The 27,695-nt window shown below is 47.6% G+C and overlaps 1 protein-coding gene across 2 annotated transcripts in view; it reads right to left on the reverse strand.

The window, feature by feature from the left end:
- The window catches only part of LOC149369889 (phagosome assembly factor 1), a 44,906-nt gene extending 18,596 nt beyond the window's left edge, over window positions 1-26,310 (reverse strand). The window contains exons 1-8 of one of the 2 annotated variants that reach the window (XM_089559623.1): window positions 25,804-26,310; window positions 22,461-22,543; window positions 20,117-20,200; window positions 19,961-20,004; window positions 16,049-16,128; window positions 12,570-12,643; window positions 5,510-5,622; window positions 1,435-1,547 (exon numbers count right to left, since the gene is read on the reverse strand). In XM_089559623.1, the coding sequence (XP_089415749.1) occupies window positions 1,435-1,547; window positions 5,510-5,622; window positions 12,570-12,643; window positions 16,049-16,128; window positions 19,961-20,004; window positions 20,117-20,200; window positions 22,461-22,543; window positions 25,804-25,867 (655 nt within the window). In that variant the 5' untranslated portion in view covers window positions 25,868-26,310. Of the gene's footprint in view, window positions 1-1,434; window positions 1,548-5,509; window positions 5,623-12,569; window positions 12,644-16,048; window positions 16,129-19,960; window positions 20,005-20,116; window positions 20,201-22,460; window positions 22,544-24,622; window positions 25,729-25,803 lie in introns of those variants that run through there. The other variant, XM_089559617.1, reaches the window with a different exon arrangement.
- Between the last annotated feature and the right edge of the window lie 1,385 nt (window positions 26,311-27,695).

Here is a 27,695-nt window from a genome sequence, read left to right on the forward strand (position 1 = left end):
AAAAAAAAAATCTGCGGAAGACATCAAAAAATGCTTCAAAATGCACCTCGCTTTATATCTTGAACCAAGGTACGAATATAGTATCAATTCTTTTTCTTTTTTTTTTTCCCAGCTTTTCAAGGCAGCTGAAGCAACCTTCTCTACCAGGCCCTGAAAGCCGCCAGGTGAAGCCAGCTTTTCTGGGCATGAGCAAAGGAGAAGGTGGTTATGGATATGGAAAGAAGAATAAAGGGCAACTGAATATCTGGAATACTTTTGGCACACAACAGAGGCTGAATCACACAGTACGCAATTTCAAAACCACATGGGTATTTCTTGCACAAAAGAATATTATTCAAGAGAAAAAAAAAGTGCAGAAATAATGCAAAAAAATGCTTAAAAAGTAACGTTTACCTGCCAGGTAAACAAAAACTGTAATAAAGTACAAAAATACCAGCACAACAAAACACTACCTTCAGAGTGTGTTGGGGAGTTGAAACTCCAGAACAAGAAACTGCACATGATTTTGCAACAAAGGCACCAAGAGCAACTGTGAACAAGAGGACTCTGCACCTTGAGGGAATGAAAAAACTGACCTGCATTCATGCAGGCTAAAGTCTAAACTTGCAACTTTTGTTTTCCTTTTTGGCTGCAGTTAGAGGGTGACCCTGAATGCAGCAATACGCGGTATTCAAAACCAAAAGCACATGAGGCAAGTGTTCCAGGAACGTTAATCGTTTCAGAAGAATTCGGATCGAATAAAATACAGTGCACTTCGGTGTTCGACCTAATGCTTGAAATTACATCCCAAGCCTGATCAGACGAGACAGGGTTCAAAAGGGAGGGTTAATGAGGCTCGCAATCACTGCACATACTACTAAAAAAAAAGGAAGGAAAGAAAGTTTGCTGAAGTAACATTTTTAAATACACGGTATGGCATGTGCCAAAGCCACTTCTGAACTCCTGTGTGTGGAGCCAGGAAGGAGAATGCACAAATTTCAAACGCAGGAAATAAGAATGGTTTGGTTCGGTTCATTGAGGTTTAACGTCCCGAAGCAACTCAGGCCATGAGAGACGCCGTAGTGAAGGGCTCCGGAAATTTCGACCTCCTGGGGTTCTTTGACGTGCACTGACATCGCACAGTACAGGGGCCTGTAGAATTTCGCCTCCATCGAAATTCAACCGCCACGGCCGGTATCGAACCCGCGTCTTTCGGGTCAGCAGCCGTGTGCCATAACCACTGAGCCACTGTGGCGGCTGGAAATAAGAATTGGTATATCGCTAGAACAGCTGTTTTAATGAGCTCGGGCAGTAAGGATGCTGAAACTCAGAGAAATACTCCAAGCATGTACAAAAGTGTCGGGCAGTAAGGACACTGAAACTCTCAGAGAAATACCTCGAGCATGTACAAAAGTGTTGTGACACATGCTATAAAGTACAGGGAACGCGAGTCACCTTCGGTGAGCAGGGTCAGCCGGATGCCCAGGGTGGTGTCCCCTTCCCTGAGCACCTCCAGATTCTCCAGGAAGCTCTGGTTCCCAAAGCAGCACAGGGGCAGGGGTGGGGGCCTGTGGGAGGCATTCGCAATAGTCACCCACCATGCCTAGTGCAGGCATTCAGGGCAAAGATTAAAAAAAAAAAACTGCCAGGAATGTGCCACAGTCTAACCTTGTTATAACGAACACTGATATAGTGAATTAACGGTTATAGCGAACTAGATACAAACTTTGGTTTGAAAGCACGAGCTGATGGGCGAGTTGGTTGTACATGATATGATTGAAACAGCGCAAGGCCGAAGGCCAAAAAAAGAGAGCAGAGGAAAGGAGGAAAAGGACAACACAGCGCTGGTTGGTCATGCTTCATTTCAGTGACATTCATTCTTTTATAACGAAATGGAAAACGCAAGATCCGCCGAAATAGCGGTTGTAATGAAGAAATATTTGGTTTAGACGAGGCTCAAAACTCTGAAGGTAGCATAAAAAAAAAAAAAAGAATATTGGAAGCTGATTCGCAACCACACTTTTTTTTATCATTCGAAAAAGTTTGGCTGTGTGGCACAAAAATTGTGTGCTTGGATTGTCGTGCCACCTATGAACAGAGCACACAAAGAGCACACAAACTCTGAAAGGTCATGTGACGACAAAGGGTCGAAAGGAGGCGTGGTAAAGAAAGGCAAGTGCAGCAACACTGGCAACTGCGAAGCTGGCATCCTGACATCAGCACAGCGGCCAGTCTTGTTCTTGCAGCGCTCGAAATGGCATCGAAGAGGAAGGCGATCTCGCTCCAGACAAAGCTGCAGACACTGAGAGCTGTGGACAGTGGCCGCAAGAAAAAGGATGTTGCATCAGAATTTGGCGTTCCCCCAAGTACGTTATCCACCATTTTGTCCACAAGGAAGAAGATTGAGGGCAACACCGAGGACGCCATAAAAGCCGACCGTAAGTGAGTTAGGCCTAGCCATCACCCGGATGTGGAAATGACTTTGCTTTCGTGGTTTCAAGATGTGAGGGCGTGAAACTTGCCAGTATCGGGAGCACTTCTTCAAATGAAGGCCAACAGCCTGGCCTGCACACTGGGGCATGATGATTTCCGTGCAAGCAGCGGTTGGCTGCAACGTTTTAAAGACAGGCACGAGATGGTGCGCCACACGTTGTCTGGCAAAAAGGTGCGCTGTCGACGTGGAGACATGTGAAAAGTGGCTAGAGAACTTTCAGCCTCTGCTCCAGGATTACGATGAGTGCAACGTGTACAACGTCGACCAAACCGGAGTGTTTTTCAAGTTGTTGCCAGAGCGGACACTGGCAGTAAAGAACAAAACCTGCCATGGAGGCAAGACGAACAAAGGCCGAGTGACTGTCATCATTGCCGTGAACATGGACGGCTCTGACAAATGACGGCTCACCGTCATGGCAAGTCTGCTCATCCGAGGTGCCTGAAAGGCGTCCGGAATTTGCAGGTTCAACACACGTTGAACAAAAAAGCGTGGATGACGACCAAGCTTTTCGAGGACTGGCTCAAAGCGTTCGACCAGGACATGGAGAGGCAGCATAGGAAGGCCCTGTTGCCCTTGGACAACTGTTCAGCGCATAAAGTCTCATTCATGCTTGGTGTTTCTGCCACCAAACGCAACTTCTGCTTTGCAGCCTTTGGACAAGGGCATCATCCGTCCGCTCAAGTGCAATTACCGGAAGCGTTTGGCGATCCAACTGGTTTTCAATATCTATCGACATAGATCAACAGCAATCAACATCAAGACGACACTCGAAATGTTGTACGCGTCGCGGAATGAGGTGAGGCAGTCCACAATAAGGAACCATTTCGAGGATGCCGGTTTTGTTTTTTGCCTCCAACCAAAGATGAAGTTCAGCCCGAAGACCAGACAGAGCTGGACAAAACTTGGGATCAACTAGCCCTCCCAGGCGTCGCATTTGACGATTTCATTTCGGCCCATGAGAACTTGGCCCAGGCACCCGAGCTAACGGGTCAAGAAATTGTGGATCGAGTTGTGTTGCCCGAGGATAACAGCAGCAGCGATAGCGAAGGTGACAGCGAACGTGATGAACCACCGATGAGCAGTGCGGATGCCGCGGACATGGCCAGGAGGCTGAGAGGACATTTGGAAAAACTCATGACGACCAAAACTCTCTTGTGCATGGACACTGTGGAAAACTTCATTCTGTGCAGTGCTGTGAAAAGCCACCAGACGAAACAACATCCTTCTTCAAATAAATGAATGCAGATCTGTTTTGTCAAACGAACCTTGTTCTGTTGTAATTCGACATTCCCACATTCCGGTCTATTTTGATTGAATGCCACAAGGAAACAGGTAAGGATTACCTTGCTTATAGTGGGTTCGAAGCCAAGTGTAATGCATTTTAGGGTCTAGAATACTTGCACGAGCCAAATTATGGATTTGTCAGAGCCGATATTTAAGTCTACTGTTACAACGAATAGCGGATATAACAAACTAATGTACGGTACCAACGCTACTTCGTTATGAGGTTCGACTGTATATTAAATACACACACAGCGTTGAAGGGAAAGTGAAGAAAGGCGCCTCGTAGTGGCATACTATTATTGCATTCTAAAGGTAGCGTCATACAGCGGAAACACAACAGTGACATCAACAAAGCGCGTAACAAAGTCATGCCAGATCAATTTGTTCCCCAGCAGCCTGTCGCACTGCACAAAATAAGCTGCTGCAACGTTGCTTTGGTGTAACAGGTTTTAGCAGCAAGAACCAAAGTTACTCGACATGAGATGGCCTGTTCATTGGCTGGGCAAATTTGCTGGTGTGAACACACCAGCCAAACCATGCACTTTGCAGTGATCGACCGCTTTCGTGCCTTTCGTGCTTGCAAACATTGTTTGCAAAACGGTTCCCATCGTCACATTGTTGCCTGCCTCGGCGCAGTGTCTTGCAGGCAAGCGGGCTGCCGCCGACACCGGCAGTAGGCAGTTGCTGGTGGCGTGGAGAAGCGCTTCCCTTCCGATTCCCGAGACAACCCATTCTCAAAAGAAGTCATCAGTAACCTCGTCTCCAGTAAATATCTGTTGCCTTACTTTGATAGTAAGGCAAATGATATTTCCTTCTGTCCCCATGTGCCAGCTTTCTTTCAATGCAGGGTGGAGTGTGCCAAGGACAGAGCAACTTTGAACACGATCAAATCTGGCACGAACTGGCACATGACTACATGGCAAATGATATAAAGTGTGATGGCGAGTTGAGCCTAATTCAGACTTCAAAGGACCAAGAGAAATGCCCCCTCTCAAATTATCCGAAACATCGAGTTACCAAATGGCCCCCTCCCCACCATCCCCCTACCCCCGAAAAAAAAAAAAAAAAACACTGAAAATATGGCAAAGCCTTGCCAGTAGGCTCATTGCCCAAACAGCAAAAAGCCCGTGGCAAGCACGCAGTTCCAGCATGGTGGGAGAACAACGCAGAAATGCGATAAATGCACACTGGCATCGGAACGGTGAGATTGCAGTCCAATCAGTCCAAAAGCGGCACACAGTTGGTGTATGTGCGGCATGTGGCCACCATCACCGCTGCGGGCTGGGGATGAAGCTCAGAAAGCGAAACTAATGCAGCTGGGCTATGTGTCCAGCCTAGCATCAGGGGTCCTCCTATTGTTGTCAATCCACATGTCAGAGGTGCACAGACAATAACGCACCACACATGCCAAGTGGGATATTTACAGGATTTGACTGGTCCCTGCATTAAGTAACACAGAAGAAAACAAAGAGGATGTTTCCCTGATAAAGCTTGATGCCCAGAAAAGTTGCCCAGGTACTGTGCGTCCGCCATGGTTGGATTTGTGAAAGTCGACAGTATCGATCGCGTCCGAATGTTTGCAAATTTTCGAATATCTATTTCCCAACTCAAAGGTGAAGCCAATAAGAAGCATATTCGGTTCTTATTCAGAACTCCCCGAATATTCGCACACCCCACGAAAACTGAAAACCCATGTTGCAGATTGTCCGAAACGAGGACTTCAATTGACAGATCATGCACCTTGACACTGACCTGGTATCAACGAGGCTGTTGCCGTAGTAGATGGCCATGCGAGAAACCAGCGGCGAGCTCCCATTGGGCAGCTGACCGGTGGGGGAGGAGCCAAGGGCTGTGTCCAACTTGCACTGCCCAAGAAAAAGAAAATTGTGTGAGAGAGTACACATGGCCACGCACGCAAGGGGACTGCAGGATACACATCCAGTGAAATGCCACGCACCAGAGGAAGCGCCCCAGAGGACTGACTAAATCAGTTCACTACAATTACTATCAAAAGAAAAAAATTCAGGGGGGAACTTTGTTGACCTAAAGTGCGGTGAGGTGAAAGCCTTAAGCCCGGTGTTACTGCCTGAGTCCCTGATGTGTGGTTAAGATGTTAAGCTTCACCTCTAAGAGTGGAACACCACAGTGTCTTGGAACAGCGTCTTGGAACAGCGTCTTGGAACAGCGTCTTGGAACAGCGTCTTGGAACGCTGCCAGGGAGTACTGTACACCTTGCTCACGGTAAATTGGTTTTTGAGGAAAGGAAATGTATCTGTCTTGCATATCTGGGTGGACCAATATCTCGGTGGTTAAAGGAGGAAGATGGGAGTGAACAAAGACACCCTATTCACTGGACGCACCTTTGTTCATTCCAAACTATTGAATTGGCATGGCGGAGTGGTTAACGTGCTCATCTCCATTCCGGAGACCCGGGTTCAGTTCCCCATACACAACCAATTTCCGACTCGGTTTTATTTATTTATTTCACTTGGGGCATCACTATACCATCCCTTTAATTGGTTGCATGGTTACTAGCCAAAGTACAACTGGCCCCGTTTGAAATTCGCACACTGTGACGTCGCAACCATTTCGACCAATTGAAAAGCGTGACATTTCTGCCGACAACCCCTGCTTACAACGATGAGGCATTAAAGGCCTTAAAAAAGAAACGGCACAAAGCATCCGATAGGCACACCATTGTACCAAATGGTAACTTCAAAATAACACATTGTTTCAAGACAAGCATGAAAGTACACACCGTGAAAGGAATATGAAAACCCAAGAAGAGAATGTGAATTTTAATTTAATTTCACCTTGTTGATTACAATAAACAAGGAGAGAACACCAACAATGAAAGGGGACACAAGCATTTCGTCTGCCCTTCCCAGGGTAATCATATTTTTGAAATTCTAAGAACTGATATGGCTATTACTAACAGCCAACTACGAATCTCTAATTGCAATCAGGTGCCTATCTGTAGCAGTTAAAAAGTTAAATATTAGAATTTCGTTAATCCCTTTACTAGTCAGCATGATTTGCCTGTTTTTTGATGTCCACCGACACTGCTATTACCATGCCGCAAAAAGCTCTTTATCTCAAAACCAATTTTAAAAGTGAGTGATTGGATTCCCTGAAACACCTGTCATATATATGTTACATGAAAACGATGAATAAAATAGCCTTTCAGAGAATTTCCTGCAAAATATACAGTCGAACCTCGATGTAACGAACCTCAATGTAACGAAATTCGCGATGTAACGCATTTTTTTAAATTCCCAATCACTTCCCCATTGAAAACCATGTATTTTTTTTCGCGATTTAACGAAGTAATTTTGCTCCGCACTTTCGATGTAACGAAGTCCTTGCGCATCGCATGCATGTGCCAGGAGCTACCTTGACAATCGAATGAGAGCTAAAAGTTTAGCCGAGACGAAACGCAGTTTGTATTTGCCCTTTTACGCGCCAGTAGTGTGGGAATCTGCGAGAACGTACCGCCGCGCCATCTGTCGTGCGCATACAAAGCCCGCGGCATGGAAGTTTCAAGACGCGCCGCGCCGTGACGCCACTGGCGAGCTGTAGACTCTGAACGTGAAAGCGCAAACCGGAAATACGCGTGCGTGAGCCTTGAGGTCTGCGGAGGCGAACAAAGTGCGTCGCGTTGTTGAGCTCGTTTTCCTGAGGCCTACGAACGGCAGCAGCGTTTCTTCGACTTGGCTCCGCTCATGGTGCAGTGCGTTTGACACGTGGTTTGACAAGGCGCGTCGCGTTGTTGAGCTCGCTTTACTGAGGCCTACGAACGGCAGCAGCGTTTCTTCGACTTGGCTCCGCTCATCGTGCAGTGCGTTTGACACGTGGTTTGACAAGGCGCGTCGCGTTGTTGAGCTCGCTTTACTGAGGCCTACGAACAGCAGCAGCGTTTCTTCGACTTGGCTCCGCTCATCGTGCAGTGCGTTTGACACGTGGTTTGACAAGGCGCGTCGCGTTATTGAGCTCGCTTTACTGAGGCCTACGAACGGCAGCAGCGCTTCTTCGACTTGGCTCCACTCATCGTGCAGTGCGTTTGACACGTGGTTTGACAAGGCGCGTCGCGTTGTTGAGCTCGCTTTACTGAGGCCTACGAACGGCAGCAGCGTTTCTTCGACTTGGCTCCGCTCATCGTGCAGTGCGTTTGACATGTGGTTTGACAAGGCGCGTCGCGTTGTTCAGCTCGCTTTACTGAGGCCTACGAACAGCAGCAGCGTTTCTTCGACTTGGCTCCGCTCATCGTGCAGTGCGTTTGACAAGGCGCGTCGCGTTATTGAGCTCGCTTTACTGAGGCCTACGAACAGCAGCAGCGTTTCTTCGACTTGGCTCCACTCATCGTGCAGTGCGTTTGACATGTGGTTTGACAAGGCGCGTCGCGTTGTTGAGCTCGCTTTACTGAGGCCTACGAACAGCAGCAGCGTTTCTTCGACTTGGCTCCGCTCATCGTGCAGTGCGTTTGACATGTGGTTTGACAAGGCGCGTCGCGTTGTTCAGCTCGCTTTACTGAGGCCTACGAACAGCAGCAGCGTTTCTTCGACTTGGCTCCGCTCATCGTGCAGTGCGTTTGACATGTGGTTTGACAAGGCGCGTCGCGTTGTTGAGCTCGCTTTACTGAGGCCTACGAACAGCAGCAGCGTTTCTTCGACTTGGCTCCGCTCATCGTGCAGTGCGTTTGACATGTGGTTTGACAAGGCGCGTCGCGTTGTTCAGCTCGCTTTACTGAGGCCTACGAACAGCAGCAGCGTTTCTTCGACTTGGCTCCGCTCATCGTGCAGTGCGTTTGACATGTGGTTTGACAAGGCGCGTCGCGTTGTTCAGCTCGCTTTACTGAGGCCTACGAACAGCAGCAGCGTTTCTTCGACTTGGCTCCGCTCATCGTGCAGTGCGTTTGACATGTGGTTTGACAAGGCGCGTCGCGTTGTTCAGCTCGCTTTACTGAGGCCTACGAACAGCAGCAGCGTTTCTTCGACTTGGCTCCGCTCATCGTGCAGTGCGTTTGACATGTGGTTTGACAAGGCGCGTCGCGTTGTTCAGCTCGCTTTACTGAGGCCTACGAACAGCAGCAGCGTTTCTTCGACTTGGCTCCGCTCATCGTGCAGTGCGTTTGACATGTGGTTTGACAAGGCGCGTCGCGTTGTTCAGCTCGCTTTACTGAGGCCTACGAACAGCAGCAGCGTTTCTTCGACTTGGCTCCGCTCATCATGCAGTGCGTTTTGTGTCCAAGATGAGCGCTCCTCGCAAGAGAAAAGTTTTGTCCATGGACATGAAAGCCAAGATCATCACTAAAGTAATGAATGGCGAAAAGAAGAAGACTTGCCGAAAGGTATGGACTTTCGCAGAGTTCACTGTCTACGATTCTTAAATTGAAAGACAGCATTATGACTGCCGTTAGTGCGGGTGGCTCGGGCCTGCAGCGGAAAAGATTAAAGGAGGCAAGCTACGTCGACGTAGAAAAGGCCCTCTTCACATGGTTCGTGGACATGCGTGCCAAAAACATGCCATTGAGCGGGGCCATTCTACAACAGAAGGCCCTGAACTTCGCTTGCATTCTTGGGTGCGACGACTTCAAGGCCAGCAGCGGGTGGCTGCAACGATTTAAGGAGAGGCACAACATTGTTGGAAAGGTGGCCAGCGGCGAGTCGGCCGAGGCGAACGAGATTGGAGCAGCTGACTGGCTGCGTGATCATGTCCCGGGCATTTTGGCACGTTTCGACGTCGCCGACATTTACAATGCCGACGAGACGGCATTTTTCTATCGGCTGTTGCCAAAGAAAACGTTGGCTCTGCGAAATGAAAAATGCCATGGTGGCCAACATAGCAAGCAGCGTTTAACTGTTATTTTCTGTGCCAACATGAATGGCAGCGATAAACGCGTGCCATTTGTTATTGGAACAAGCGAGAAGCCGCGCTGCTTTAGCGGCAAGAAAACAATGCCCGTGAAATACACGTCAAACACGAAGGCGTGGATGACGCGGGATTTGTTCACAAAATGGCTAAAGGACCTGGATGCTGAAATGCGCAAGCAGGAAAGAAACATCTGCCTACTTGTGGACAACTGCTCCGCGCATCATGTGCAAGACTGTGCGCTCACTAACGTCGACCTGGAATATTTTCCGGCAAACTGCACCTCCCTGATACAGCCACTGGACCAGGGTATTATAAACAGCGTGAAGTGTTCATACCGCAAGCGGGTGATTGAAAGGCTGCTGCTGAACATTGAGCTCAAAAGGGAGACCAAAATCGATGTATTCATGGCCTTAGAGATGTTATCGCGGTCATGGGAGTCGACGAGCAGCGAGATTATAACCAACTGCTTTAAAAAGGCGGGCTTCAAGGATAGCATATTGCACTCAAACGAAGAACTGGGATGCGAAGCTAATGACGATGACAACGAAAGCATGCCATCCGCATCCAGCACAGACGTCGGTGAGTCGTGGCAGCTGCTCTGCGACCAGGGTGGTGCTCCCAGCGACGTGACGCTCGAGGACTTTGTTTTCAGCGACGCTTGTGCTCTCACAACCGAAGAGCTGGATGATGCCGCAATAATTCAGAGTGTCACAGACACGGGAATGGAGGACGACGACTCTGACCAAGACGTCCATGTGGAAAGCAGCGCGCCTACACCGACGCAAGTCATGGATGCGCTGGATGTCCTGCGTGCGCACGCGGGCGCGCATTCACATAAGCAGGCCTTGGTAGCCCTGTCTACATACGAGCGCCTCATAACGCCGACGCTTATTAAAAAGCGGCAGATGAAGTTGACAAACTTCTTTGCTGCCACATGAACTGGATCGACTGCACGTCGCCCAACGCCGCCTCTCCTCCTCCTCTTCTCTCAAAGCTCCTTTGGCAGCTTTTTTTTTTCAACGGTCCCTCTCGGGGCCACCAATCGCGCTTCAGCAGAGCATGCAGGCACGAGGCTTCCGCTGTGTCTCACTCGAGTTCCTCTCTCTACACCAAGTCGCCTATGCGCAGACACATGGTGCAGTCGTTTCGCGCCACGCACTTTCACGTGCGCGGCGACGTAAGAACAGTCGTGTCACGTCATAAAAACAATTGTGATAATGAGGTATAAACAGTGTTGTAGGCGTTAGCGAAAAAAAGGAACAAAATACTTTGCTCGTTAGGGTAACTTACTGCTTATTCGTCTTAAGAACTAACAACAACAATATTGCAAAGCTCATATTTAACTTAAAACGCCTAGCTCCACCAACTACTTTACAAGAAATCCTTATTTAACGGGAATAACTTAGCAATTTTATAGTGGCCTTCAGTTGACTAAGAACACGGCATGGCACTTTATCATCAATTATAACTTCACAAAGAGACAATCGGTGAACAAATTTACAGTAATTCTGAAAACTATGATGTACCTAAATGCTCGGCATGCTTGCACTATGGAGAGAGTTGTGTAACAACGGCAGCAACGCAGTATCACACGGTTCGTCACATGAGCATTGACTTGTGCAACGCTAGGCCGGCGGCAGCAAGCCCGCGATGACGCCGTGGTAGCACGCAGCGCTGGAGATGCGATATTAGCCTAGGGCGGCTTACAGCCGGCGTTTTGTCATCGAAAGGGGTCTGTTGAACCCCGAGTAGCAGTATCAAGACGTTTCGTTGAAGCACGCGTGACCATTGACTTATGCAACGCCAGGCCGGCGGCAGCAAGCCCGCGAGAGCGCCGTGGTAGCACGCAGCGGTGCAGATGCGATGAGGCCCGACGGCTCTCGAAACTATGTGGGGGAGGAGGCAAGTAGAGGAGAGGCGGCGTTGGGCGAGAAGAGGAGGAGAAGCCGAATTTTCTTGCAGCGTCCGTTCGTTTTTTTTTTTTTTGCGTGCGATGTCCTCGTAGACAACAACAAAAAAAAAGTCTTCAGTGTTGACAAACTGGTGGATCTTGTGTGGTCGTACCTTTAAAACGGGTGAGCGGCGAAAAGAAAAAAAAAAACGTGCTTTGGTCGCATAAGCGAAAATAAAGTGCAAAGCAGGAAAAGGGCAAGCGTTCACTGCGCCGGCGTGAGCGATGCGAACATTTTTCTTTATTTTTCTCTGATGCGTCCCCGGCTGCAAATGTTCAATGCTGATGATGATGATACCAGTAGCGACATCTTGTGGCGGCTTTCAGTACTAGGCGCTGAGCTCGTTCTTTGCTATGCGCACACGGAGAAAAATGATGCCGTCGCGGTGTTTGCTATCACTCATTATGCTCCTGATGTAGAAAAAAACATTCGGTGCCCTTGTTAGCTATACTATTACTCGATTTTCTTGCGTATTTCCTCAATAAGTGATTTACAAGTTCCCATCAACAAGCAGTGTTCCATGAACCAGTTATACTTTATTTTGACAGCTGAAACATGGGAACCTCGACGTAACGAAATTCGCGATGTAATGAAATTTTCGGCTGCAAGTAGGACTTCGTTATATCGAGGTTCAACTGTATGAGGAGCTGCAGAATGAGAGCATAAAACAAGCTCATGTTATCCTAATTAAAAATGCCACTGGTCCAGTCTTCTTTTTCTCACCATCTATTTTTTTTTTTCTGACTGCATCTCATAACGACTGTTATTTGTATCTGTTTTTTTTTCTTCAGATTTTTGCTTTCCATCCCGCTCCAAGCACTTCTAAGGTGCTCAGCGGGGAAACTAACCAAATGTTCTCCCGTTATTGAACACATCTCGGAATTTGTCTTTAGCCAAGTTAGTACTAACAGGAGTCTAGAGCATTTCTCACTGTGGGCCCAGAGGCACATGTCTGGGCTTCCCTGCACAAATATCGCAGCTGTGCGCACCTTGGGATCAGCCAGGAAGGAGAAGGACAGGCCCCGGAAGTGCAGCACAAACATCTGCTGGTTGGCGTCATACTCTGCAAAATGGAGAGCCACATCAGAGGACAAGGTGAAAGACAGGGCTACTTTAGTACTGTCCGATGTCAGTGCACGTTAAAGAACCCCAGGTGGTCGAAATTTCCGGAGCCCTCCACTACGGCGTCCCTCTATAGCCTGAGTTGCTCCGGGTCATTAAACTACATAAACAAACCAAACCTACCAACAAGCTTACTTTAGTCTACAGCCTTCAAACCAAGCCCTTCGTAATCCATTCATGCTTCAGGGGCCGGGCTTCAGCTGAGCTCTTTCTGTAACCTGTGACTACCGTCACGGTTTTCTAACAAGCGTGAATCGTTGTCACAATTATTTCTACGACGCATGCAGCACATTAAGAGCCATTCTAGTCAAAGTGAAATTTCGTTTCAGTTGGCCTATAAATATTAGGCAGCTATATGACGTTAGTCCAGCGCCTGCATAACAATATATGCGCAGAGCCAGAAAACACTGTCGCAATGCCCCAAGCAAGCTCCAAGAAGCACCTGTGTTTGATGAAGGCAACTCTCATTCCATCAAAGCATCATGCAAAATCTAAATCGCTGCACTGAGAGGTCTATAAATACCAAGAATAATTCAGACATCCGCCTTTGCGCTTGTCACAATGCAACCTGGACTGCCCTTAGCACAACTGGAGAGGTAAGTGTTAGGTTACCTTCACAAACAAAAGACTACACTCAGGTCATTGCGACTTACGTGTAGTCCTTTCAATGCAATCACTGGTAGCGTGTTCATGATACAGCACACTATGAAAGTGGTGGACAACGCACACTCTTCAACTCATTACAAATTAGAAGATGAGGCCATAATTAAAGCGCATCACTTCTCCTAATGACTTTCTGGCATGCGCGAAAAGGCCAAAGAAAAAAAAGAGAAAGCACGGACAATTAAAAAAATGCAACAAGATGACCACAGCCACCACTGGACTAATAGAAAAAAAAGTGCCGACTAGTTTCCCTTGAGGAAGCTGAACCTGTCAACAATGACTGAATGCTCTCGTGCCAGCAACACTAGGTCTCCCCCGATTTGGCTGCATTTCCCGCACCAGTTCGCGCAGTGCGCCAGTCTCACACTTGATCTGCCAGAGCAGCTAGCGCCACCTACACTTGGGCACTCAAGTTGACGTGGTGCTGCATGAGTTCTTCTCCACTGCTCTACCAGCCTTCCAGCAAGTTCTCTTCTCGAACAAGTACACTCCAAACAGAAAGGCGTAAGATGGGAGTAAAGTTGTCCTCTGACACACACCCTTGAAAAAAGGGAGTTTGCTAGAAAACAGCTTACTCCCCTTTTTACACCCATATAGGTGTATTCGTGTTTAGAGTGCAGTGAGAGGTGCTTGGTGCACTCCGTACACTCTAAACACAAATACGCCTATATGGGAGTACAAGGGAGTAATTAAGGTGTTCTCTAACACACTACTCCTTTCTGTTCAGAGTGCAGCAGACAAGTAGCAGACGATTGAGTGGCCATGCTTGTTAGTAAACGTCCTTGAAACAGTCACATTTCCCGTGCTAGGCCAGCAGGGTGACAACATGGAACACAACGGAGCGTTTGTAAAAGAGAGAGAAGATGCTGTTTTTATTAATACGTGGGTAATCACAATGTTTATGTTGACTCACTGCGACCTGTTTCTTTTTGCCTAGCTGGCCTCCGCATCAGCATTCAGTATGCATGTTACAGTATCTGCCGCAACTCCACTTACAGTAAATGACTGGCAGTGAAGTCGCCACCAGCCCACGCCTTCCCTTATTAATCAGCTAACATCTTTGCCCGCCAGTCAGTCTCTGACAGTCACTCTGCCGTCACAGTCCACCAACAGTGAACGCAATTGAGTTATACAGTTCAAATAAGCTGAAACTTAGCAGATGGCCGGAGACACTTTTTTTGGGTGAGACGGCGACAGCCTGAACTATGTGCACGAACTGTCAAAGGTCTTGCACAATTCTGAACAGTCTCTTGAAATAAAAGTCCAAGTATTTTGTCGTTACCGCTGCAAAAGTACCCGTTTACTCGGTGACAGTCTACTCTGGCCACTTTGCACAACACAACAAAAAAGGCCGGAGTCTAATTCTTCACCGCCATTGGAACTGAAAAGTTTCGTGGCCGTTGCTAAGAGATACGTTGCTTCGAACAAATGTACCACATTGAATACAACTCGTACAATCTAGCTCGCATCAGACAAACGTCTCAGCACTTTTGCGCTCTAATTGGGCGCTGCACTGACAGCACTAGTGTCAAGCTACATTCACACCACTAGAACTGGCGCTGCCCTGGCAAGGACACTTTTGTGAACTAGTGCAGAAAGTGCAGCCACATCGAGGAGACCTACTAAAAACAGTGACATCGTCAGCACTGGTACCTGTTCAGAAAACCCAAGAAACCAAGACCACAAAATAGGGGTGTCATGGAAGACAGCTAGCTCACTGTACGGCCTCCAAGCACAATGCAGTGAATAATAAAAGGAACGAGACAGCCAACAAGGCAAGTGTTGCCTTATACTCAAAATGAACTTGCTCAGGACCTGGCAGTTTCACAATAAACACTGTGTTTGGTTCGTAGAATCTAATCATTGAAGTTCGAAGCCCTTCGCCACAGAAGTGAGTATCTACAAAAGTAATGAGACTCTGTAAAAGTGGATGCTACTGCAACCGCCCATTCAGGGCAGAATCTGCAATCTGAAAATGGTAGGAGTTGTAATCATACTTTTTTTTTTACCTGCACAGTTGCAACATCATTTCTGTCCCAAGAAAGTAATAATGAGCTGCTTTCTGCAGGATAATACTTCTCACTGATTACGTCAAAAATACAAAAAAAAATGGGCAGCAGTCATAAAGCATAGTGTTAGGCCAAATTATAATTGCAGTCTCGCCTGTGGCACCCAAGACAAACAACGAGCTACCTCTCTTTTGCACACCCAGCGTAATTAATTACAAGGCCCACGCTGACCCATTGCAAATGGTTTAAACTGAAGTTTAAACACAGTGACCAAAAAAAACAAAGCAGTGCCTCCCCAATTTCAGCGTCAGCCAAATGAGCTGGTTTCAGCAAATCACACCCTCTACCATCGCCATTTCGCACTCTCACACGTTTGTTAGCCTTCCTGCCTCCTCCTCAAGAAAGGGAAAGGCAAAGCGCCCCACAAATAATGCCATACTCTGCAAAACGGACACATTTTTAACTCTCCAGTTCTTTTTTTAAGGCGGCCCTTCATAGGAGCATTTTCCAGGCATGCCACCGGATAGCAGCATGACGTAGGCCACAGCACCCCACAAGTGGCACCACATCATGGCAATTACATGAACTAAGCCATTCAGTGCAGTCCCACTGCTAAGTGTGACTGGCACTGAAAACAGGGCAGGCACTGCTAAAAACAAGATGGCTGCCATTACCTCCTGGGTGGGTGGCACCAAAGCAGTCGTCGATCTGCTGCCTGGTGGGTAGCACCTCGGGTGAGCAGAAGGTGCTCCCGCTGCACGACAAACATATCAATGGCACATTAGCATTGTCATATGATGATTCCGCTCCAATTTCGTATTTGCCACCTTTTGTCAATGGCGTCACATCCCAACTACTGCTGGGCTCAAGCAAAGAACACAGAGTGATTGTGAGCTAAAGTACCACCCGAGCCAATCACGATAGTCACTTGGCAACCAACTGTCGTTGTTTGTGCACACCCTTCTCCCAAAGCAAGCACTGCGGTGGCTCAGTGGTTATGGCGCTCGGCTGCTGACCCAAAAGACGCGGGTTCGATCCCAGCCGCGGCGGCTGCATTTCAATGGAGGCGAAATGCTGGAGGCCTGTGTACTGTGCGATGTCAGTGCATGTTAAAGAACCCGGAGTGGTCAAAATTATCCGGAGCCCTCCACTACGGCGTCTCTCCACTACGGAGTTAAACCCCATTCACCGCCTCTGCGCAGTACAATACAACAGCACTATCAAGAGAGTCACGGTTACTTTTGACAATCTAATGGCTCCAGACCCATTGCCACATGACAACTCCACTCCATTATGGTATTCGCCACCTTTCGTCAATGGCCTAAACGATGTCACATCCCAACTACTGCTGGGCTCAAGCAAAGAACAAAGAGTGATCGTGGGCTAAAGTACCACCCGAGCCAATCACAATGGTCACAAAGTAGAAAATGGAATACAATCAATTTCAGGATCATGCTATCCTGGCATGGTTCATAAATCTAGAACTCATGTGTTTTTGAGTGCACACAGCAGTCAGTTAACTACACACAATCCCCGTGGCTAGATGGTGATGTACTCAAAACAACAGCTAGTTGGTGCAAAGGTTGCTCCATGTGCAATGCCTGACAGAGCCAAGACTGCAGCCTTGGTGATTTGTGGCTGTGTCAACCTGTCAAGTGCTTGCGAAAGTTCACCTGGTCCCAGTGTCAATGCGGGGCATCTCTTTGTTCAACTATCCTGGGGTTCTGACACATCTTCATGAAAACACGCAATAGGTATCCCAACTACAATGCTCAAATTAACTTGCCAAAGCTTTTCTTTTCAAGCTTTCTCAATACTTTTCACTGCTACAGTCACTTGAGAATAGGTGGTGCTGAGATTTACCGAGTGGTTCAAGCATCCATATGTACTAAAGGTATAAACTATTTATGCTTCATAGTACTTGACTACATTCCACTGCAAGTCCTTCTTAAAAGTTCAAAAACTAGCATTCACTTCTTAGCCAAGCATTTTAGTATCATGCAACTCTCGTCTACAAGAATTCTGAATGGCTCAAGCCGATTTAATCGGGACTTTAACTCTTTCGCTACCGCGTCATAGGCGATCGTTCGCATATGATCGATTCAAATCGCCCGAGCAAAAAAGCTAATTTTGGAGCGTTGTGGACGTGCTCCGCCATCTAGTTAGCGAGCTCAACAACTGCTCTTTCGATTGCAGCCTTGGTTTCAGTGTTTTGACATGAAGGGGCGCTGTGAAAACTAAAACTTTGAACGGCCGCAGCACCGTCAGCCGGAGAAAATGGCGTCCGCGTCGCCGCGCGCTCCTCGGAAGCGAAAGCTGACACCGAGCACGTCGGCCGGTTTCGGTTTCGTTTTTTGCGACGAAAGCAGCGGTTATTAGTCGGGCAACAATGTACAAACGTTGGATTTCGGTTTCAGCAGCGAGACTTCGCCTCGGGAGCCTGGAACGTCAGCGCGTACTTGCATGCAAGTTCTGTTTTTTTTTCGCTGTGTGTTTTCTGCGGTGCATACGGTTTGTAATTGATGACAGAGGTTTATTTTTGTGCTTCAGGGTCTTGACAACGTATGGCGAAGACAGTTTTGCCAAATGCTCAAGGTCGCGTCGCGTTTTTCAACCAAGACGACAGCTAGGTGTCCATATCGGCACATCGCTGCGGAGCGGCGCTCGGAGATTCGCTCGAGTTCTCGACTTTTTTTTGATGCTCTTCACGGCGGAAATGATGAAGATCGTGTGCGGAAACACTAATAAGTATGCATGGATGAAGATTTTCAGCAAATTCGGCGTGACGGCTCATGGGAAGACGTGAATCTGTTGGAGATTCTGATGTTCATTGGAATCATCATATACATTGGAATTGTTGACCTGCCACGACTGTATCTCTACTGAAATACCAGAATAATCTATTCTGGCCCTCTGCCATCAAAAATCATTTCTCAAAATTGGTTTTTCGCTTTTTTTGTTTTTGTTTTTTTTTTTGCACGTAACGGACCCGGATGATTCAGTGGCGGCAGCTTCTATTGGCAACACTTGAAAAGTGTCCTGGCTTTTGAACCACATCGATAAAACTTATTTCATCGATCCTGATGTTTTAGAGCTTGCCTAAAATGCCAAATTTTATCAGCTGGCTTTCAGGGAGCAGCTCATTCAAAAAATCTTCGGGTATGATGAGGGAAAAGAAGTCCACGCCCCCAATCCTCTCATAGAATCCATTCAACACCAACCGAAAAGAATGAAAAAAAGAAGAAACTACAAGCTCGGCTATCAGAGAACAAGGGAGGAACAAAGATAAAACCTTATGTGAAGCACTTGTCAGTCTACCTCTACTTCACATCTTCACCTCTGACTGCTCTTCACAGTGGCACCACAGTCATGACCCCTGACTTCACAAGCCATGGAAAGTGCAGTAAATTTTTCTCGTAGCTGAAACTGTGAATAATGACAGCTATAAACATGTGCAACAGTTTGTATATTCCAGTTTTCCTCTAATCAAGTTCGGGCTTAGTGCAGCCGGTAATTTTTGTTTTTGCTATTTACTTTTTTTGTGTTTTTAGAAAATTTCACAAATAAATGTTCATTTACTTTTGCACACACAACTCTGGTGTTTGTTTCATTCAGAAGTGTAACTAATAAGCTACAATTTCATGCATTGCAATGTGTGCTGGGTGTATTAGTTCTTGAGAAAAAAAATTTTCTTTCAGTACGCTCCAAATCGTGCATTTTTCCGCGGTAGCGAAAGAGTTAAGGTGCAAACAGTCAGTCCTAAATTTTCTTTTTCTGTGAGAAGGGAGCATGTTAGCAGCACAGCAGGATGATGATCCTGAAATGGTTTACAAAAAATAGGCTTCAGTAACTTTACATGTGCTCACTGTGCACATGTGCTCACATGTGCTCACTGCTTGCAATAACTTTAGGTTACAAAAAATGAACCATGTTTTTACTTATGACTTGTGTAAAGTAGACCCTCGGAAATTCGAACTCGACTAAGATACTATCAAATTTGTTTGAACTGTGCCAATTTCTAATCAATGAATCCCACATTCGGTTTATAGAAAAAAAAAGCACTTCAAATTCATCATCATCTCCATAATCAGCCCGACTACACCCACTGCCGGGCAAAGGCCTCTCCCATGTCTCTCCAATTAGCCCTGTCCTTTGCCAGTTGCGGCCATACTATTCCCGCAAACTTCTGAATCTCATCCACCCACCTAACTTTCTGCCGCCCCCTGCTACGCTTGCCTTCCCTTGGAATCCTCTCCGTTACCCTTGAGGACCAGCGGTTATCTTGCCTTCGCATTACATGCTCTGCCCAAAGCCCATTTCTTCCTCTTGATTTCGAGTAGGATGTCATTAACCCGCGTTTGTTCCCTCACCCACTCTGCCCGCTTCCGATCTCTTAACGTTACACCTATTATTTTTCCTTCCATAGCTCGCTGCGTTGTCCTTAACTTAAGCTAAGGACAACTTAAGTTAAGGTCAAATTAACTTCAAATTAAGCAAGTTCAAACTGAGAACACTCTGCTGTATGTGCAGCATCCAACTGTCCTCATCCGATTATGCATATCAAAAAACAAACAGACGGTGCTCACCAGTAGGTCAGCTTGACCTTGGACATGTCAGTGACCTCGATCACCTGTTGAGGGAAAAGGTAACACAAACAGGCCACCAGATTACCAAGGCACCAAAGACAGGCATCAATCAAGAGGCGAAATACAGGCGAGTGGAGCACGCTGTGCCTAACTCACCTTCAGCCTCTGTGAGCTTGAGTCGAAGCTAAGCCGAATGCCATCTTCAGAGAGTAGGATGACAAGGTCGCTCTCCAGGGGACACTGCACAGAGCAGGGGCGAAAACTGCAAAGTCTAGCCACGCTCCATTGACTACAGCGGATGAAATTAGACAATGCCTTGTTTCTACTGATTTTGTATGCATGCATAAAGTACCTCCACTTCTGCTTTTACTGACTTCATCGGTCAAATAAAAATGCAGCACAGATGGCCACTTTAAATGTCAGAAGACGCATTCTATGAATCTAGTATCACAGCATTTAATTTTAAGCACATCGCGGCTCAGGTCTGGGAAAATTGTTCGAACAGTATGTAATTTTAGCTGCACATTTAGACCTCATTAAATGGTCATCAAAATTCCCGCTTTTTAATATGTTTACTTACACTATTTTGGCACAAATAATGTACATATATCACTTTTTGTAGTACACAGAAATTAGTGCTAACTTGGCACCTATCTTCCTCACTCTCAAGAACTGCACATGACCCTTGCCTTTTGACTTTGGCTATGTCCAGATATTACAAGGCACACATGAAATGTCCAGTCAGACATTCTTCCTTTTCCCCCGCCCCGCCCCCCCCCCCCCCCCCCCTCCCCCCTCCTCCTCACAACCCCAATCACAAGTGCAGTCAACTTTCCTTCCTTCCTTTCTTTCCTCATTTCAAACGTAATTAATTTGTTCACATTGGCTGCGCACCACAAAGGCAAGTAAGAGAAACGCAAGATTCAGCTAAACCAATTTGAACCAATTTGCTCAACTTCATCATTATGCGAGGTACAATCCCTCTCTACGTGTCCTTCACTATGAACACAAGCAAAAACCCCACTGCGCAAAATGCCACTGATAAGCACTGAGCACAGATAATGCATCAAGGCTGATGTACACAAAAAGAACAGGGCTTCCTTTTCACATTTGGAAATGAGCAAAGCATCAACGAGCTCAGATAGGGGAACCAGAAAGATTCAAAGAAACAGCAACATATAAGGGCACATGGTACCTCTCAATTCTCGTTGCAATTGAAACAAAAGACTTCGACACATTTCTGGAAAACGTGTACACAAGATGACCATTGGCGAATCACTGCAACTGCGTTCAACAAAGATGAAAGAAAATTATGTCACCAGAAGTAGTACCTTGTCCCACACCTGGTCTGCCTCTGTTAGACTAAAGGCACTTACAGCTCTACTCATACATAGGGCCACGACCTCTTGATGCACCAGTGCATGGCTTTCTTATTGCTGTCGTGTTTTATATTTTCAGCCCACTCCATCATCCTTTTTAAAGGACTTCACACACCAAATTTTTGCTTGCATGTTTTCCTCTTTCATAAGATGCGTTAGACTTTAGCATACATGAATCGCCTCATGGCATTTGCCTACAACCGCACTAAATAATTTATAACTGAATACCTTTTTTACGCTGTTTTGGTTTTAGTTTCACCACCCGTACGATGGCAGTGACATGTAGTTGATTTTTATGTCACGTGATGCATGAAAAAGACAGCAATATAACTGCTGATGTGCCGTTTATTGTCATCTCAGCTATCAAAGCAGGTTGGTTTAAGGGCTGCAGTAATTAAAACTACAAATAAGGAACTTAATTTTAGTTCCTTTTTTTTTTCGTGGATCATGTGACCTACACATTTATTTTATTTATTTATTGAATACTGCGGACATGCTGTATGTCCAAGCAGGAGAGGGAAATACATACAGGAGGGAAAAGCAAAACAGGTGCGATAGTAACGAACGATATAAATACAACAAAACAAGCAACGCAAAAGTACAATTGAGAACGCGGTTACAGCACAGCTACTAAACCAGCAGTGAAAATCAAGAATGATTACAAAACAACGGAGAGTTCTCCGGTAGAGCATTCCATTGAGAAACTGTTCTCGGAAAAAAAGAAAACTTGTAGGCATCTGTGCGTGCAAAAATAGGTTTCAGGCTATGGGCATGCTTATGGCGCGAGGCTCGTGTGGAATCATTAACGATGTAATTTTCAGGTCGGATACCAAGTCGAGAAAAGTATAATGAATGAAGGAAGTTGAGACGGGCTTTCTTCCTTCTATCTGCCAGTGGTTCTAAGTCTGCGAGTTGATGAAACCAAAGCCGGAAAAAGCATCAAGAATAAACTGAATTGTCAATTATTTAGCGGTCTTAGTCAAATACCACACAGTGAACCATGTGTTTTAATGGCTAACGAATGATTCTAAAGAAGAAAACATGGAAGTAAAATTGGTGTCTATGGTCCTTCACGAAACTGCAGTGCCATTCCTCTCAAAGGTGAATAACGGAGCACCCACCTGTTCATTGTAGATTATCTGGACACCCTTGATAACGCGGAACTGCTGCTGAAGAATGTGAACCACTTGGCTGAATGCCATGCCTGCACCAGGAAACACGAACAACACTGAAATCAGGAAACGCCACAAAGCAGCCGGGCACAAAATGATGGTGGCTTGGGCTGGGTGGTTTTCCACCACAGGACAGTGAAAGAGCAATGCAAGAACATAACAGCAATATGACAGGAACATAGAAAGGGACACCTACGATAGCCCTGATGTTTTTTCCCTTCGTGTTTGTCCATTTTCGCGCTGCTTTTACATGATTACGACAAACGAGTTAACTCCCGTGGCACCAACTGTGAGCTTTATGCATACAAAGCAAGGAACAAGACACCAGAAAAGACAAAACGAGACGAATGTTCCTCTTTTGTCTTTTTGCACTTCAATATGTTTCTAAAGTCATGCTCATTAGCAAGTTCTCCGTTTGTTCTTTTAACAGCGATGCTGTTTATGCTGGAGGTTGTTCCGTTACTCGTGCGCAGCAGCATATTCATTGTGTGCAGCGGTGGCTGTGTTCGCAGTAATGAGGTCACCCACGGATGCCTGACAGCCCCTGTCGGAGCGGATGACAACTATTGTATTAGTTGTCGTCCGCTGCAATAGGTGGTGTCAGGTGTCCGTGGGTGACCTCATTACTGCGAACACAGCTCAAGTTCAGGATTTTCTTGGACACCAATTTTAATTGTGAGGCAACTGTGGCACGCTTTAAGGTACTGCTGTAGAAACACTGAATGTAATGGTCGATTCTTCTGATGCATAGCAAAATCTTTCTTATAAAAGTTTGTCCATCACTCCCATCAAGTAGCTAAGGCTGCCATAGAAAACCAATGAAGAACATTTTCAACAACAGCTAAAACGCTAATAGCAAACTTAGTCGAACCAAACCCAAACAGCATCGCTGTGTCATCAGTCTTACACAAGAGTGTAATCTGCCCAACAATTTTTTTTTTTTTTTTGAGACCATTTAAGGCAGCCAGATGCAATCAAACACCATCTGAAGCAAGGGCATGGTGTGTGGTCTTGTGAAGCACACACAAGCGCTTTTGCGCTTTCTAGCATCAAAGTGAGCAGACAATTCATGTAGATCAAGCATTCCGTGGGTGACATATATGGACTCCGCATAAGCAGGACACTGTGAGGATGCTGGTACATATTCCCCCAGAGCAGAGAACAAGTTGGCAAAGGTTTGCAGACTTGGCACTTCCCTCCTCAACTCAAGATTGCATTCTAAAAAGTCGTGTTTTCTTAGGCATGCCATAACAAGAATTAAAGAAGTTCACCGGTCATTGAGCAGCATCATAAAAACACTGACGCTTTGGGAGCACCGCGGCTTCCTCATTCACAATCCTTTCTCCCTTTTTTCAACTAGTATACATTCTGGCCAGACAGTAAGCAGTAAAACAACTGATTACATCTTGCTGCGGCACAAGAATTTTAATGCAACAGATTTTTTTCCTGAGGCATCGATAACAGTCTGCTGTTAGGACTGCCAGATCTCTCTGCATTGGGCCCTTTGGCATTTAGAAATTATTAAGTAAAGAGGGTTGCTGAAGTACACAGATCCTCTCAGCTTATTCACCACACACACACACAAAACAAGAGAACAGGACAGAGTGCCTGTCCCGTTCTTTTGTCTTGTGTGCGTGTGTGGTTTTTGGTGCCTTTACTTTAGAATGAATTACCAACTAGATCAGCAAGAAGTTCTCTTACACTGCTCTAATGCTTTCTGGCATTTACTGGCAAGAGGCCAAGGAGAGCTTTTCTTATGATGTCTGTGGCAGTGTTACACAAGTACGAAGAGGCCCTTTTAATGCCAATAAAAGGGGGAAAAAACTTCATAATGTCGATGGGGGAACTCGGTGAAAAGTGAAAGGCATTTGCAAGTGAGGCAACGCTGAGCTAGCATCACAATGAAGTGCAAGACAAACAAGGCATCAATAATTGCCGATTAGGCAGGAATATGAATGGGACCCAAAGGTCTCGCCATGGAGGCACACCCGTCAGCGCCAGGCGCTTTGTGCGAGCGCACCTCGAAGCAGCAAACAAAGATAACAGCAGAGGCCGGGGGTGGCACGTGACACTAGATAGCCAAAGCGAAAGTGCGACAATGACGGCAGCACCCATATGCAGCGTTCCGTGGGGCACTCCGGTCGCCTCGACGCGCAGCACTGGCACCGGGAGAGTCGCATCTTCGGCGACGACGCTGCAGAGCATGACGACGACGGCGATCGCTGCTGGAAGTACGCACGGAAACGGGCGCGACAGTGGGCCGCGCAGTCGACGACGACGTCCGTCTGCTGGGACATGGGACATGCGATCGCCGAGGGTCAACGGCAGCTGCTTCGCCCGCCTCCCTTCCTCTCCGCGCGGTGACGTGTTCGCGCACGAACAGCTGTTTTCCCCGCCGCTCGCGACGACGTTTCCAATGCCGACGAAGGCCCGTCGCTATCGGCTGTGACGTAACCCCGCGCGCACACGACGCTCCGAGCTGTTGCTCGCTCCTGCGAGCCCGACCAGCGGCCGCGCTCGTCGTCTACGGAAGGTCTCGGTTGCAACCCGCGCATCGCACGAGCGCGCCCGTAGGCGAACGGGGCTTCACCGACGGTCTCTTTCTCTTGCGGTCAGCTGCTGGCGATTGACTCACGCACACCGCGCCCAGGCGGACTCCTTTCTGCGAGGGAAACGAAAACCTGGCCAGCGCTTCACTAAAAGCACGCAAGGTCGACCACTCGGCCGCCGACGGGCGCGATTTCTCCGGAGAAAATAAGGCCCCCTGGCCAGACGGCCAGCTGAGGGGAGGCGTAAAGAAAAACAAAGAAAAAAAAACACACGCAAGACACCCTTGCATCCCTTGCGCGTCGGCCGCGGACGATTCATCTGGGCGTGAACAACGCGAGCCGTCTGCAAGCTAGCTGTTGCGATCGGCCGCACAGGGATGCGGAGACGATGCGCCGTGAAAACGCGTGCCCCCTAGGCTGGGCGTGTTTACAGTAACACCACCACCTTTTCCCAAAACAGATTCCCGCTGGTTAGTGGATGAGCGTGGACGCACGGAATCCGAGATAAACGTGCCCGCATGTGCGATGCTCACTACGCCGTAGACTTTTTCTCGACGAGGGGTAGCCGCACGCACTCGAGGAAGGCACAGAGAAACGAACAGCAGACGACGGAGCGAAAGGCACTCCCAACTGAGTCGCACAAATCACACACACACGCACACACACACACAGGGGCTACCCAAGTCCTGTGGGACTGGGACGAAGGCGCACGCACAAAGTCCCGCGACGGGCGTAGTACTCACCGAGCACCAGCTCCCAGCTTTCGTTGCCCAACGACTTCTCCGGAACGACGTCGAGCTCGAGCATGATGATGCCGTGTACTCCGACGCTGCTTTCGTGAAGTGGTGCAAGTGCACGCGGTCCTCTAGCACTGCATCGGCTGATGCTGCACGACGGCAGGGATCGGAGGAAGGAGGTGAGAGAACCGAAAACAAAGCAGCGATTCCGGAGCCGTTCACTCTTTGTCCGCGCTATGAGTCGCCATGTTGGCTCGACTTTTGTTGTTGTCTTTCAGAGCTTGTCAGCTGGCTGGACCTGGCTCGCTCAGCTGCTGCGGCAGCGTCGCTGGATGGTCGCTGCTGGTTTATTTCCGCTCCTTTGATACCGCGTCGCCAGGGGGCAACAGCGTTGCGTCACACTGTACGTCATAGCTGCATACGTCCATTCTGTCCTGCAGCGCGAGCTAGCACGCTATTCGAACTGACTCAAACAGTTCAGGAGCTAAATAGCTAACAGAATCTGACGGGAAACGCTGGGCGTTTCTCTTTTTTTCCAAGCGTTCAACTGCTGGACCGTTCAGTCAGTCTACATTAACTTGCGCGTTTACTTCGCACATATTAAAAATACTTCCTGTTCTTACTCGCTCTTGGCCATGGTATGGAGATTCACTTATTAGGTTTTCTAAGTATACTAACACTCATCACATGGTACTTGCGTGTTACATCGGGGTGAAAATGTCGTTGGTACAGTGTTTAGAAAGCTCGTCGGTAAGCTCGGCCCTTGACACCGTGGCTACAGTGTACTAGAAGGGGGCAGTGGGCTTACTCGCCGGCACATGCTATGCGGAGCGGTGGCTCCGCGAACGTCGACGATATGTGCTTCTCCGAGAGGCCGAGCGGCGGCGCTGGTGTCGGCTTCAATGTAGCAGCAGCGGCCCGCGCGCTCATTTCCCTCAGCTACCTCAGCTCCGCGCCGCTGCGTTTGTTTGCGGTGGACGTCGTCGCGTGGGTTTTTTTGTGCAGTGTTTTTGTCGCGCACAGCAAGAAGATATAAGTGTGCTTTTGCAGGGACTGAGCTATGCCGCGACATCGGCAAAAACACTATTACGCGTCCGGGTGCCAAACGAGCTACGTTCATGTCAAGGGTGAACCGAAATTTTCTTTCTTTGGCGTCCCGAAGGATGAAAACAGGCGGCAAGAGTGGGAGAAGAACCTCCACAGAGCCCCTGGACGACACGAGCGCAGTATGCGAGCTCCATTTCGAGCCGCGTTATCAGGGATTATGTACACGTAAGCCAAAGCAAAGAGGGGAGGATAGCACATGTGGAGCCGATTCTGCGCGGCGATGCTGTGCCATCCAGTCTTCCTAATTTCCCGACCTACCTTACTAAGAAGCCGACACTGCCCGTTCGATAATGCTGCGGCCGTGCAGTCTTCTCGCACCGAAGACGCAGTTGATACGCAGGAAAACAGCTTCGATCACCAAGTCCTTTCGCGAACAAGCCGTCAAAAATGCCAGCCAGCGTGTACGTCTTCCGATTGCGATGTTTTAAATCAGTTTTATTTCAATTTGGAAATGTCATCAGTATACTGAAGCAAACAGTTTTCCCGGTCACGCCGATGTCGTAAACTGCACGGCCGTGTTTACCTCCAATGCAGAAGTGCTCTCCGAGAAGGTCGGTTGCAGTTCCCATATGCTCCTTCCCTCACAGCAAAAATAATTAGTTTTTATGTTGTCACACGTCTGCATGCATTTCTATGTGAAAGGAATTAACAGCGACAAGGCAGGAAAGCGGCCGAGGGCCAAACAGCTCGAGTTGAGCCGTTGCACATAAGGTGCTGCGTGACTCATTGGCCGGGGGTTGAACTTCACTTAATTGAAATAAAAGCTTCGTGTAAGCAACAAACATCCCTGT

The sequence above is a fragment of the Amblyomma mixtum genome, chromosome 1 (genome assembly GCF_055824585.1).
Source record: "Amblyomma mixtum isolate Tamu chromosome 1, ASM5582458v1, whole genome shotgun sequence".
In the NCBI taxonomy this organism is placed as follows: domain Eukaryota; kingdom Metazoa; phylum Arthropoda; class Arachnida; order Ixodida; family Ixodidae; genus Amblyomma; species Amblyomma mixtum.